Source organism: Panulirus ornatus, chromosome 2 (genome assembly GCF_036320965.1).
Source record: "Panulirus ornatus isolate Po-2019 chromosome 2, ASM3632096v1, whole genome shotgun sequence".
In the NCBI taxonomy this organism is placed as follows: domain Eukaryota; kingdom Metazoa; phylum Arthropoda; class Malacostraca; order Decapoda; family Palinuridae; genus Panulirus; species Panulirus ornatus.
This window is the reverse complement of record NC_092225.1, coordinates 31,116,447-31,130,616: the sequence shown is the minus strand read 5'-3', so window position 1 is coordinate 31,130,616 and position 14,170 is coordinate 31,116,447. Positions and strand designations below refer to the sequence as shown.

The following is a 14,170-nucleotide window of genomic DNA, read 5'->3' as shown; positions in this document are numbered from 1 at the left end:
TCCACTTGAGTAAGACGGTGCGAGCCTTGAGTATGATGACCCTTAAGGGTAAGGTCAAAGACCAGGGTATGGTAACCTGTGGTCACACACTACCGCACGGGTTTAGGTTATTGTGTTGTGTTGTCAGTAGGAAGCCCGGGTTTGTGTGAGAGGCCTCAGTATGTGTGTGGTACTTCGTCCATAGTTAGGAGCTGACGACAGAGATCATTGTTTTGTCCAAGATTACATACTCTGCTGGAACTGCAGAGGTTCACTTTGTCCTCATCTCATCAAAACTCTCATATAACACACACACACACACACACACACACACACACACACACACACACACACACACACACACACACACGTTTGTTTGCGGATGATAATGGTAAAGTCATATGAAACATCAGAAATAACCATGCTTGCAACAACTTACAAAAAAGAGTTCGGCTCCAGAGTTGATCAGGTACATGTCTGTGGTGGACTCGTATTCAATGGGACATGGTAAGAGGCAGCTTGGCGATGATTGATGTTGTCATATTGCTGTAACAGTATGAGAACCATCATGTGAGAGGAACAGAGAGATGGACGTAGTACCCACTCTGTCGTCACAACACAGCATTTAGTTAACGTTTAATGAGGCAGGTTATCTCCCGGTCATTATGAACACTGCATTGAAGAACATTATCTTAAAAGATGTTCGATACACTATTGACATAAAACCCAATATAGAGTCTACTTCACCATTTTGGTCTGCCGACTTGAAGAAACATACAGATGTGATAGGGAAGGTCTGGCGTAGGGTCGATGAAGATGGTACTGGAGATAAGGTGGCTGAGTTAATAGGGGAGGCTATGATTCTGTCCTCGCTGCAAGAAATAGAAAGAGTGAACGAAGTGTGTAAATTTCAAGCTCTGAATGTCGAGAGTGTGAACATTTCTTTAGCATTACCAAAGAAAGATCAGCAAGACATCACACCGAGAGAACTACGCGAGAATGAGATTAGAAAAGTGAAGAAGTACTTTTATAGACGTTGACAGGAGGATCAATAGGGGGGGGGGGGACGAGGTGTATGATATAACTTAGCAGACGTTTTACAGAAAGTTGAAAAAGTTCTGTAACAGTAAGGAAAGCTTAAGAAATGGTTCCCCACGAGTGTACAACTCCTTTCCAGTACTTGGCAAATTTGACCCTGACTTCCACATCTGCCTAGCTTAACGCCTGTGTTAGTTTCACTATGGGACGGCTCATCTTGCTTCTAATGACACTTGGAACACTAGATCACCATCAGGTTTAACAAGCGAGTGTAAAATTGTTCAGAACTCTGCTACATCCAAAGTCTTTAAATCTATTCTCAGGTCACGTTTTCTTAAGCTCCTAAAAAACCATCATTGTTGTCAGCGATCATCGGCAGGGTTTACTCAAGGCAAGAACCCGTCAGCCAACGTAAATACTCACCAAGGGTGAGTGGATGATCCTCCCTGGGTCCAATATGCATCATTAGCTTGTTATGGTTTGCTGAAACTGTGATTATTTTGCTTTTATCTTCTCCCAGGGAGTGAGAGTCAGGCAGGTGAGTCTCTCTCTCTCTCTCTCTCTCTCTCTCTCTCTCTCTCTCTCTCTCTCTCTCTCTCTCTCTCTCTCTCTCTCTCTGTGGCGAGACTGGTGGGTCTCGTGTGTATGTGTGTGGCGAGACTAGTCGTCAGTACCTCGTGTGATGATGGATGGCTTATTTCACTGCTCGTTTTCAGGAGATTAAAGAACCCATTTTCTTAAATTGAGCTCATACTTCCGGGTAAGTCTTCCATAAAACTGATATTCTTTTAATCATTATGAATTACAGACACTTTATATCTGTGTTACTTGATGAGACGCTGCTGAGCCACGACGTGCACAAGAGCACAGGTCGAACCTGGCGTCTCCAAGCCCCCTCCGCCTGCCTGCTTGCCTGCCAGGCATCATATGTTACGGACGGTCGCCCCTCAACCCTCACACTTTGGCCAGACGTCAACTGTTCGCTGCTTCATCCGTATTTACTCGAGTCACCTAAATAAGATTTTCCACGAATGAAAACATAACCTGGTGCTAAAAAAAAAAAAATACTGCATCTTTGTCTTATGATGTGACCAGACCAGAAACACGACAGTTGTATCATTAATTCAGAAGCTGTAATATTTCTCTTGATTTTCAGGGCTATAGAGTTATGTCTTTTTGATAACATATCCTGAAAGTGGACCGGTGTCTGCTTGTGTGGCGTCCGTCAGTCGTTCAGTTCAGCAGATTGCTACTTGACAATGTTGACAAGGTTGTTTACAGTATCGTGCAGTGACTTCTTCATTTACTTGGTCCACAAAAATAACACACTTGTGTTATTGGATATACTCAGCCCATACTGGTCATATAGTCAGATGTATTCCTTCAGTTCCCTATTAGTGGAAACGAGAATAAAGGTAATGTTTGTAAAGTGATTTATGAATAGGAAACTGCGTCATACAAATGGAAGAGAAAACGAGAAATTTAGGGATGTGTTAAGGAACGAATAGAAGGATATCCAGTGGCTGGATCATCCGTGATGTGAAGGAACAAACGTAGCCAACACTCTTGGGAAGGCAACAAGTGCAAGAGCAAATAAAAACTTTTAATGACTCTAATGAAATTATACAAGTTCCTTAAATTGTTTGAAAACCTGAAGCAGCTGAGACGTTGGAATTCTAATAACTGTTTCGGGTATGAACAAGCAGGGGCAAAGAATTTCAATTTCGTGTGTGTTGAAGAGCCTCAGCCAACTAAACACAGCGGCGATGCTCGGCCATCGCACCATGGCTTCTCCCAGATTCACTAAATCCTGCACTAAGTTCATGCCAAGTTTGTGACTTACCCTACTGGGAAACACTCCTTATGTCTTGTATGGATGACATTGTATACAAGATTAAGCTGTGATTAACGGTGTATCATTATTTATGATATGTTAGATTTGAGTTATTCTGTAACAAAGGAGCCATAGAGGCGTTGCGACAGTATCTGTGCAATGTTGTGTCAGCTCATGTTAGAGTCACCATTATATTTCTATGATTTACATGTCATGTTGTGCTGCAGGTTAGGTATGCTATGATGGCCGCCGCGCTTTCTCACCTCCTAACGCCAGCCTGCCTCCCTCGCTCCACACTACAAGCTCTTTATTTGATATTTCAGGTCGAAGGGCAAAGCGCTCCCTCCCTGAAGGAATTCAGTTATCTCTTGAGCCCATCGGTAAGATGCTGTCCGTCCCAACATTACTTATAGACTGACCGTCCCCACGCTTGCCACTGATCGCCTACTTCTCTTCTCGTTAAAAAAAAAAAGTGTTGAAAACAAATCTATTCACATATTTAACCCCACACACTTGAGAGCGCATTCACTCAAAGATGAGTGTGCACACACACCTTCTCCTTGCAAGTGTGTACTAGTTATATGTGTAACTACTAGAAGTAGTATATGTGTAAGTAGTTCTATATGTGCATGTGTACAGACGTGCTAAGTCCACCTTACGAACGTTGGAGTCAGGTGAGTTCTCTGCCTCACCGCGTATTGTCTTGCAACTAACCGTATTTTACTGGACTGTGTCAGCTAGGATACCCATGTGTTAGAACGGTTAAGCAGTCGGTAAAACGATCAACTCTGGAATCTAAAATACGAAACAAAATTTCGCGCACTTAACACCTTATGACATGGATGAAGGTCATTCAGACATGCTTCAGATATTTCATACATTCCTTTGCAAACCGTGATCATTAATGTCTTCTACATGTACAAAACTTTTCACAGACACAGACATATATAGCTTGAGCATATGTGTCTGTGCCAATTTTATAACCTGTTATGTATATGAATTATACCTGTAACCTCACAGTTTTGTCATATTGATATACATATCTTTTTCTTTACACATTAGCATTTGCTTTCTTTTGTATAGATGGTTCAGACCCCCACGACTCTCTCCCTGAGACAATGTTTCCTCACGTCCTTCCTCACATTTCTCTTGCCCAGTTCAGTGCTACGTTCTGTGTTTTGCTCTGTCGTAGGCTCTGTTGAATGTCTTTGGGTCTATAGAAATTCTTGACTGGTTATCGTGTCTCCCTTTATCATCCTTTCCTCAAGCGTGGGTAGAGAAAGGAACGTTTTCTTCTCTTCATTTCATGTAACTGTCTCAGTTTACGTTGAGTTCCACCAGACCTTCTGCAGCAGATGTGTGTTTCCTCCAGCGAGGAGACCCGCTTCCTGTTGCTTGTTCTGGCTCGGGTCGATCGTCTGTTGTGTAAAGCTTCTCGACGCTTGTTGTCCTCTTAGTTGAAGACCATTGTAAGTTTGGCCACAGTTGTGCTTGTCTCTTTAAGGAGCCTCCAAATGTGAATTTCCGGTGATGAGCTCGGCATGATGCCACCTTTAAGGTCTCTCGTACGTTGGTTTCAGACATTTTCTTACCCACCACTGTGCGAGTCACAGTCTGGTCTCTCGCACTTTCTTATATCCATTACTATATTGAAATGGTATGATTATATGCAGTAATAAACATCTTTTTATAATAAACACAGGAATCGTGTGGATGAAGTTTGTGTTCAGATTATCTTGTTCAATATCATTAGTTAAAGGGTTGTTGGAGAAATGTAGCATGTATTCACATCTGTCTTGCTCTTGTCTCATAATGCACGTAAGGGAAACATGATTGTTTTTACACAAGCAAAGTGTATGTATTAACATCTCATGTCTCATGAGTTTAACGTTTGATCATCAGTGAAGTATTGACTGATTTAAGACATTACTGGAAACACCCTCACCAACTTCTAATAGTATGACTGTTTACTGTATATGTTTCATGATGTTGATTTCACAGTGTTCCCATCATCTACACTTGAAGTTTTTAAATATGTTTGAAAGAATATATATATATATATATATATATATATATATATATATATATATATATATATATATATATATATATATATATATATATATATGAAATCTTTTTCCAAAAACCCAAGTTCATGTTGGAATATAACAATACTTGTGATTGTACTTTTCCAGTCTTTGGTATCCTTTTAACTTATGCTGTTATAGGAATTGCAACTGTGTACCTGACTCAGGTCATGTACGTGGAAAGGTAATTCATGATAATACATTGATTATAGGATATATAGGATATATAGGGTAAATTAGCGAGAGGTTTTATTTTATGTGTACTTCACTCCTTTGGTGAGACAAGTTTACCCCAACAGTCACATGTGGCCAAGCAACTACTGCAAGGATGAGTATAATGCCTCGCACAGCTACATCTGGCCCGGACACCTTGTAGTTAATTTTGGTCGCTGAAGCGCCAGTCCGTCGCCTCAGAATCCTCTCGCAACCCTGCGTAGAGCACGCGACGACAGATTGAAACACGACACAACCTCTGGGATTGATGGCCTGGCCCCTGACCTGTTTTTCTGAAAGGTCAGGTCTGAGGGCGACCCGTAATATCAGAGTATAGTTCCGTGGTGTTCAGGGATTGTACCAGATTGATGAAGGGTCGTACTGTCGTGTTTAACGATCGTACCATCCTACCCAATGGTCGTACCGTCGTGTTTAACGATCGTACCATCCTACCCTATGTCGTACCGTCGTGTTCAAGGGTCGCACAGTGGTGCTCAGTGGGGTTGTGTCCATCATCATGTTGGTGTGTACCATACGGTGTCTACTGTGGAGGTGGAGCGGGTGTCAGGCTGTTATCTATTTCAGGGTTGGCTCAGGGTTTGGCTAAACGTCCGAGAATTTCATTTTCTGTTGTTTAATGAAATATAAAGTTATGATCGGGTAAACCAACCCTCGCATGTTATAGATACTTCGTCTAGGATGACCAGTGTTTGTCAGACGTGCTCTTCACTGCTCTGATGTGCCTTTCACTGCTGGGGAATTACGATTCGTCTGTAGCGGGTCTTGCTGACATCTGTGTCTCTAAGCCAATTGGTCGAATTTCTTGATGATTCCTAGAGCGTGGGAGAGGGTTAGGGGAGTATTAGTGGTTTAAGTAGTTATTTGTGACGGAATTTGTCACAGGTTCTGTCAGTGTTTTCAATAAGCCAGTAAATACTTGGTTAAGGATATCATGAACAGTGATTTCATCCCGTTACGTATCTGTCACTTTGGAGATCACCACAGTCTTCCGTGGTGTAGTGGTCAGCGTTACTGTACATGAGTCAGCGAGGGCCAGCCCAGAGTCGGAGACGCATGGGTTCGATTCCTTGGCAGGACAAGTAGACCCAAACCAAGCCCACGTGTTCATCTTCCCCCCTGGAGCTGGCTAATAAATGGGTACCTGGCTGAGGTTGGTGTGTGTGTGTGTGTGTGTGTGTGTGTGTGTGTGTGTGTGTGTGTGTTGATGTATGTGAACGTAGTGAGAGTCTGGCGTCATACGTCTCGTGTGTAGGATGTGGACCACAAACACGACCCAGCCAGTGGCGCCAGTGGCACTGCTTATCTCTGTGCCATCTGCTGCTGCTGGCCACAGATCATGGCCCGTCGCCTGCCACCAACGGCCGTAACTGTGTTGCGGTGAACGCCTCACCCGCTGCCAACACGGTGACCAGCCAGGGACTTGCCTTACGCTGACTCTGGGTGACCCGACAGACCTTGTGTTGTTTCATAGTCAGCCCAGATGACCAGACAGCCATACTGAAGGGTCGTACCGTCGCCCGCAAGGGTCGTACAGTCATCCTCAATGGTCGTACCGTCGTCCTTAAGGGTCGTATGTCGTCGGCAAGGGTCGTACTGTTGTAGGCTATCGTATAGAGACTCCATTGACAGTATTCCCAAACGGAACACGACGGAACAGTGACGTAACTCACGCGAGGCGTCTCTTACACCAACGCACGCACGTGCCACGCCAGTCCAGGCAAGCATGCCAAAAAGCCTTGCTGGACGCGTCCCATGAGTGAGCGCCGCCGTGGCGTGAGGTGTCCTCGTCCCCTCGCCAGCGTTGGATGTGTTCACGATGGGCGATGAGGCGCGGTCGGCCGTCGGGCGATCTGGCCCACACTGCTCAAGGCGCTGCTCATGCTAGCGTCTCTATGATCACTGCTGGTGTACAGAGGGATATGTTGTACACTCACATAACCTCGAGCATGTATGAAAAGAAAATAGACGGAACTTATCATCACATCATGCCGTCTATATACATTCCACCATAGAAATTCATGGCAATATCTTTCATAATCAGACTCCACTTCACCTCTGCCTGTGGTTACACCACGAGTGGAAAGTCACCTTCGACGAGGCTGTGTTATCGTGTGTTGGTGGATGGAGCACAGTCTCGTCGACCAACTTCTTGCTGTCTAGGGGTCCATTATTTCCCTGCTACTGGATGTAGCGTATCCTTGAGGCTGCAGGTGCCTCTCCAGTGAAAGGGAAGCCCCCCCCCTCCCTCCCTCCCTCCCTTCAGATGTTTTAATTGGCGGTAAACTTTCCTGTTACGCTCTGTGTCCGGCCTGACACTAACCCCCGCCGTGGTTGGATCAAAGACACTGGCTCACGGTGTAGGACCTGCACTTTGAGTACAGCCTCTGTGTAAATATATCGGATTTTGAAAATAAACTCGACAGTACGAGCGTGATGGCTCATGATGGAAAGAACCAAGAGCCCGGCTGTGAGGCGCGGCTAATACTATTATCAGCCGTACCCACGCTGCCGGCTGATGGCCCCGTCTGTCAACACGACGGAAGTGAGTGTGTTTGACCCGGCCACGTCCTCCCCTGATCTTTACCACCTCCAGGTTCACTGTCACCTTCCCCGAACTAGATCTTCCTGTTAAGCACCAACAATATATTTTACATGTTACATGTTAAGTGCGGTGTATTGGTTTGCCTTCCAGACGCGATTCTTGGGTAGATTCCTCGACTGTTTGTCCTCATGTACATTAATAGTTAGGTCGTCAACCATCATTAACTGTCATACTGTGCTCTCCTCAGCCATAGGTAACACCCTCCTCACACTTCATGATTCTCGCTCAACACTCTCCTGTATCATCGTGTTCTTACTAAACAACTACAGTACTCTGAAGTGATATTGACCCTCATCATGGTGTTATAACTTGTACTACATACTATATTTCTTGTCGGTGATCATCCAGAACTGAAGTAGTTCTTGTTTCCCCCTGACAGAGGCGACGAAGGTGAAGGTGCAGATGTTCATCAACTCCTTCGGTTCCCTGAACGCTGCCAACATGGTGAGTCTTGCCCTCCCTGGGTCCGGACCCACTGCTACTTTGTGAGACAGTTTTGGCGGGGCCACAGCCACGCCTGATGGTTATGATTGTGGTTTGTTACAGTTATAGATCATATATCTACTTTACCCCAAACCTCACTGCTTTGCCTGTACTCTGTACCAGTTTTACTTTCGTATTTGTGTGCGCTCCCCCCGCTCACTTGCCACCTACCATGTGATACATCATATACTCTGTCCCTCATGTATGTACACATCATACACTAACGAAACTAATGACTGGGCTCCGCCCGCAAGATGTTATACCGCGAGTAAAAAGTCACCTTTGGCGAGACTGTATCACTGGAAGTACAATCTATTCAGATGAGTGCCTCACTGAAAAGGGGTCCGCATTTCCCTGCTACTGGAAGCAACGCAGCCTTGGGCTGCAGAAACCTCTGAAAATACGTCCTGGGTAACACCAGGACCCTCGTGTACACCTTACCAGGTATACTGCTGAGCAACCGTATGCCTCTGTAATGCGAGCATCAACTTCCCTCCTCACCCACCCCACTTGCCATTGTAAAGTGACACCATACAGGCATTCCGCCAGTCCTCGGGCACCTCACCTTGGGCTATAAAGCCTCGTGGGATGCGTCCTTCAGGAAGCCAGACGAACGATCCTGAACCTCATATCACGCGTGGCCACCACTGTGATCAAGAGAAATTTTTTCCCTTCAGTTGATTCATCATTTCCTTCCACGGTGGGTGTCCTGTCGTTCCTCACCTGGCACAACACACACCATGACTTCTTTTAATGACTTCTTATTATTCTGAACTTTGAATGGTAGAATGGTAGACCTAGACAATGAAATGTTGTGATTGAAGGCGAGGCTACACACGAAGCAGATGGCCGAAAATCTTGAACGTCTGATAAAGTCTAGACGGGTGGCAGTCAGCTGTCACGCCCGCACTCAGACCCAGTTCCATCTGTCACTCCTACACTCACAGCGGCTTCCTCTCCCAGGGGAACACTCCCACCTCTTGCCACTCTCCGCTGCACTCACCACAACACCCAGCCACCGCTCATTTGGGCCACTTAAGCCAAGTGCCACCCACTGGCGCATTCAAGCTGAAAGTGCACATGTCGTCCACATTATTTGAGTCACTTTGCATCATCATCCATCTGAGGAGGAGCAACAGTAATATTGGGAATGAGACCATCGTGAAGAGGAAGGTCGAGGAACTGGGGGAGGAGAGTGGGTCGAGTTGTGAACCGGAGGATCCGGGCGTCAGCCTCAGACAACGGTCGTGCCCAGAGAAGACGTCGTGACTTGGACTTGAGTGATGTCGTGTGTATCACAGACGGGATGTGACACTGCTCAAGCCATGGGTGGGGTGTGGCCGGTGGTACACATGAAGAATTAACAGTGGCTCGAACTCGCTGTGTCCTATTTCCATTCACAGACGATCGTCTGTTGTCTCTCCAGCATGAAAATATGAACACATACGTCACGCTTCCTGGTGTCCTTCAGTATCTCCCGAGGTCTGACGCCTGTGACGGACACTGCAACACATCAGCCATTATTTATTGATATACATATATCTGGGCCACCGACCGGTGACTCTGGCCAGATCGATACCGGAGGCAAGACAAACTACAGGAAGGTGACGGAGTGGGAGACATAAGCACTGGTGCTGCAGCTGGCGATAATGGGGGATTTATGAGGGCGAGCATCATTACCCCCCAGTGGCTTAAGCAGCGGCCCACTTCTCCTGACGAACAGTGGCCCCTCTGCCACTACGGCGAGTTAGGGGCACGCTCATGGCCCACACCTGTAGCTGGGGGTCCCTCCTGTTTGATTTATTCAATCATTGCCCACAATATTTGCAATGTGTTTATTAGAAATAATCACATATTAAAAACACGTACACTACAGTATCATGAATATATACGACCTGTGCCTCTCTTTATTACCCTGAAGCTATCATGCTTTAACTTGTGGTGAAGCCGGTCTGTCATGATGAAAATAAAACGAGTCCAAGAGGAATGTTTACACTTAGCTAATATTATACTGGTGGCTTCTATATCTAGAGAGGCCCACACGAGTGTCTTGTTCAGGTCCCCCAAATTCCCCGAGTCACCTGTGCTGACCAAACTGCTGGAGGAAAATGGACCATGAGCGGTGTCTGGAGGTTCGAACGTTCGCGATCAGAGTAACAGAAGTGGTGAACATTATTTACTCGTCAGTATGTGCGAGTGAATTGCTGGTGCGGGTGAAGGGATGGGTGAGGCAGGTCTGTCTGGTGATGGGTGTGGTGGTTGGTCTATCCTCCATCACTGAACTGGAAATGATTAGTGTTTGCTCAGCGGTGATGATGAGCGAGGGAAAAGGTTTTTATAACTCTCGAAGGAATTTCATGACTTTCCCCCCACACCATAGAGTCGCACCAACTTCCACAGAACATCTGTCATCGCCATCATGCGCTGTCTCCATACCCATATATGCCACATCCAGATCCTTCTCTTCCTCCAAACATTACTCAAACAGTTTCTTCAAAGCAAACACCAGCTCCACACATCCCACACCACCACTGCTGAGACTACATTGTTGCTTCTCCGTCTGATGCCCCGTGCATGCCATCATCCTCACAATCACCACTCTTCATGACACTTACCAAGTATACTTAATAGAGTTACCCTGTAATTCGAACACACACACACACACACACACACACACACACACACACACACACATTACGTGTGTGTGTGTGTATATATATATATATATATATATATATATATATATATATATATATATATGTATATAAATCTTCCCCTCTCATTTTTTTTTCCAAAGGAAGGAACAGAGAAGGGGGCCGGGTGAGGATGTTTCCGTAGAGGCCCAGTCCTCTGTTTTTAACGCTACCTCGCTGAGACGGAAAATGACGAATAGTATGAAAGAAAAAAAGAAATATATATATATATATATATATATATATATATATATATATATATATATATATATATATATATATATATATATACACTCATTCTTGTATCATGCGATGCACAGACAATGAAAGACAAAGGAGTGGAGCGAGAGAGAGGTTGGAGGTGGGACAGGGTAGTCTGCAATGATAATAATATAGTTGCAAAAGGCATTCATGGGAGAACTATATGCTTGAAAAGTCATATGTGGCTGTGTGTCGCTTTAGAATGATCTTTATCATCATTCGTAACCTGTCTCTTGTGTAAATAACGAGTGAAATCTTTCCAGTTGGCTCCGAGATTAGAATAATTGCACAACCCGGAGTTAGCGGGCGCATTATCCAGCAGTACGATAGAAGGAACTGGGACTGTGTGTCCCACAATGTGTGTGCGAGTGGCAGCGTATAGTAAGGAGGCAAGGTGAGGCGTGTGGAAGCAGGGTGAGGCATGTGGAGGCAAGGTGAAGCGTGTGAAGGCAGGGTGATCGAGTCTAGCGAGGCGTGTAGAGGCAGGGTTAATCGAGTCTAGTGAGGCGTGTAGAGGCAGGGTGAGTGTGTGTTTGGTGCCAACAGTGTGGGTCACGTTCCCCTGGCGCCAACCATCTCCCTACAGCAACATTCCTGACTACTGAGTCGTCATCCTCCATAATTAGTCATGTTTGTCTGCCTCCAGAGTTAATGGTGTTCTGTTTAACTCGATAATAATCGGGCGGATGGGCTGCATAATCTAAATTTTCTTCGGGTTTTCAAAGAAATGGTAAAATGAAATCCTGTGTGGGGACGGGAGGAATGAACTGACTGAGACCACAAAAAGCACGTACTGTGACATATACTGAGACGAATGTTCCAATGAAACACATTAGGAAGAGAAAGATATTCATCACGACAAACGTAGCAATGTGCTGCCTATTACCACTGTTGATAAAAAGTACTACACCCGCGTTTGTTTTTCGTTTTTGTTTTTCCTGTTTCGGATGTGTTGTTGTCCTCTTCCCTAGCACGGCCTCTCGCCTCACCACGGCCGCTGTCCGATGTCCACAGTACGTAGAACACGGAGGTTAGATATAACCCTGGGTCAACTTTAGTTTTGTAAACCTGTCAGAAAATAACGTCCGAAAATATAACTTCGATATGCGAGGTTCATCGACTACTAAGTAGCCTGCCATTTGGCCTGACCTTTGAAGGTCAGATGAGAGCCAGACCATCATACCCAGTGGTCGTATCCTGCCCAAGGGATTATACAGGGGTGTGTGTTTCTCTTCCCAGTGGATGATAACACAGACCTACTTCCCCACCTCGAAGTTAATCTTTGCTTTTATTTTCTGACAAGTTTTAAAACCTAGTGTACCCCGGTGGCGGAATCGCATTTCAGTGTTTTATATAATTTACGCAAAAAAGGTAAAAAAAAAGGAAAAAAGTTCGGAGTATTCTGTAAACATTTGGTAGTGAGCGTCTTGCTGCAGCAGCTGCCGTGTTTATCATCCTCGCTAACTTTTTTGATCACATACGTTTTTTGTAATCAACAGAACCATTTCTCCCACCGTCCTTCTAATTTGCTCACCAGATGAGTTACGGTCGTCACTGTGTCTCCGTCCTTGTCTGTCACTAAACATTTCCAATTCTAATCTTGGTAAAAACTGCTGGATCAACTGAAGCGAAGTTTTGGATAAATAGCGAACCAATATCTAATATGGCCGCCGTAGGGCAAGATGGTCGCTGATTGGTTGAAATCTCTCTTGTGGAGAAACCGTTGAAGAGAATGAACCAAAACTTCACAGAGATGACTGATTCATGGTCGTGTTTCAGGTTGCCGCATTTCGTGCCGATCCGACACCTAATATGGACGTCAGGTCATTTATAGCCAGGAGAGAGGTACAGGGTAGCCTGACCCTCTGTGCGCGTTCGATTATAAACATTGCGGGGCACTTGTTTTTTCGCACATTTCAGTCCCTTCCTCTTACTCGGTTACGGAACACTATTTGAAAAAAACGGTGGCAGTAGTAACCCACATTACTAGTATGTCAGGTTCCAAACTGCTGGATCACTTCGGCTTTGTATCACAATAGGAAGCGAAATTATCTTATGTGAATGATGCGCACATCCCTCGAGACAGCGATGGGGTGAGGCAAGGCTTGATGGACTTCGAGGTAAGAGTCAGGAAACAGTGCGTAGTTCGTGTCTATAATTATCTGATCAATATTACATAAATATTCATTTGGTTCCTCTTTCCAAGATGGCCGTCAGTATGACCGCAATAAGCAGGTCAGAATCACTGTATTATTAGTGGAAGCGACATGGCTGGCGTTTGAAGCGTCACGCTTGGCATGGTTGTAGTGTTTGATCAACTTATCAAATGAAGACAAATTCTTAATGAAACTCACTAACGCCATACTTGTCTTAACTGTCAATGTACCAGCTTTTATGGGCCACAGACCATTAACACAACTTCCTCATCACCGGCTGTCGGCGATGCAATGACCTAGTTCAGTACAGCTGTAGTATTTTACCTAATGATTAGCTTTACACATTTACACGCTAAACATTTTACAAGATGGCCACTGTTCCCAATATGGCCGCCAACGTGAAGTGAGTCCTTTAACTTTAGAATCGCAATACTTAAGATTTTGAAAGCGAAACATAATACGTTCTACGTGCAAAATGGTGTTATTTATGTACTTCTTGATGTGGTGGTTTCAAGATGCCGGTATCTGCAAATCCCGGGCAAAACGCACTCGCGACGAACCATTGATGACGAGAAACATCGAACGTTTCCAAGAATTTAAATGCCAACTTAAACATTGACGTTGCAGCCCTTTATGAACAGTGGGGGTCGCTGGAGACATTGAGATAGAGATCCTAGATAACACATCACGTTGTGTTGCCGCGGAATGAGGGACGATGTGAGGTGTTCTTTGGCAAGTCTGTACTCTCGGTGGTACAGCCCTACAAAATGTTACTCGCGGTGTAACCCTTGAAAAGGCGGAGT

General features: G+C 45.1%; 1 protein-coding gene across 1 annotated transcript in view; it reads left to right on the top strand.

The window, feature by feature from the left end:
- LOC139752113 (glycine receptor subunit alpha-2-like) overlaps positions 1-14,170 on the top strand; it is an 80,667-nt gene that overhangs the window by 32,705 nt on the left and 33,792 nt on the right. The window contains exons 4-5 of the mRNA XM_071668022.1: positions 3,175-3,231; positions 8,154-8,218. Coding sequence (XP_071524123.1) covers positions 3,175-3,231; positions 8,154-8,218 — 122 coding nt within the window. The remainder of the gene's footprint in view (positions 1-3,174; positions 3,232-8,153; positions 8,219-14,170) is intronic.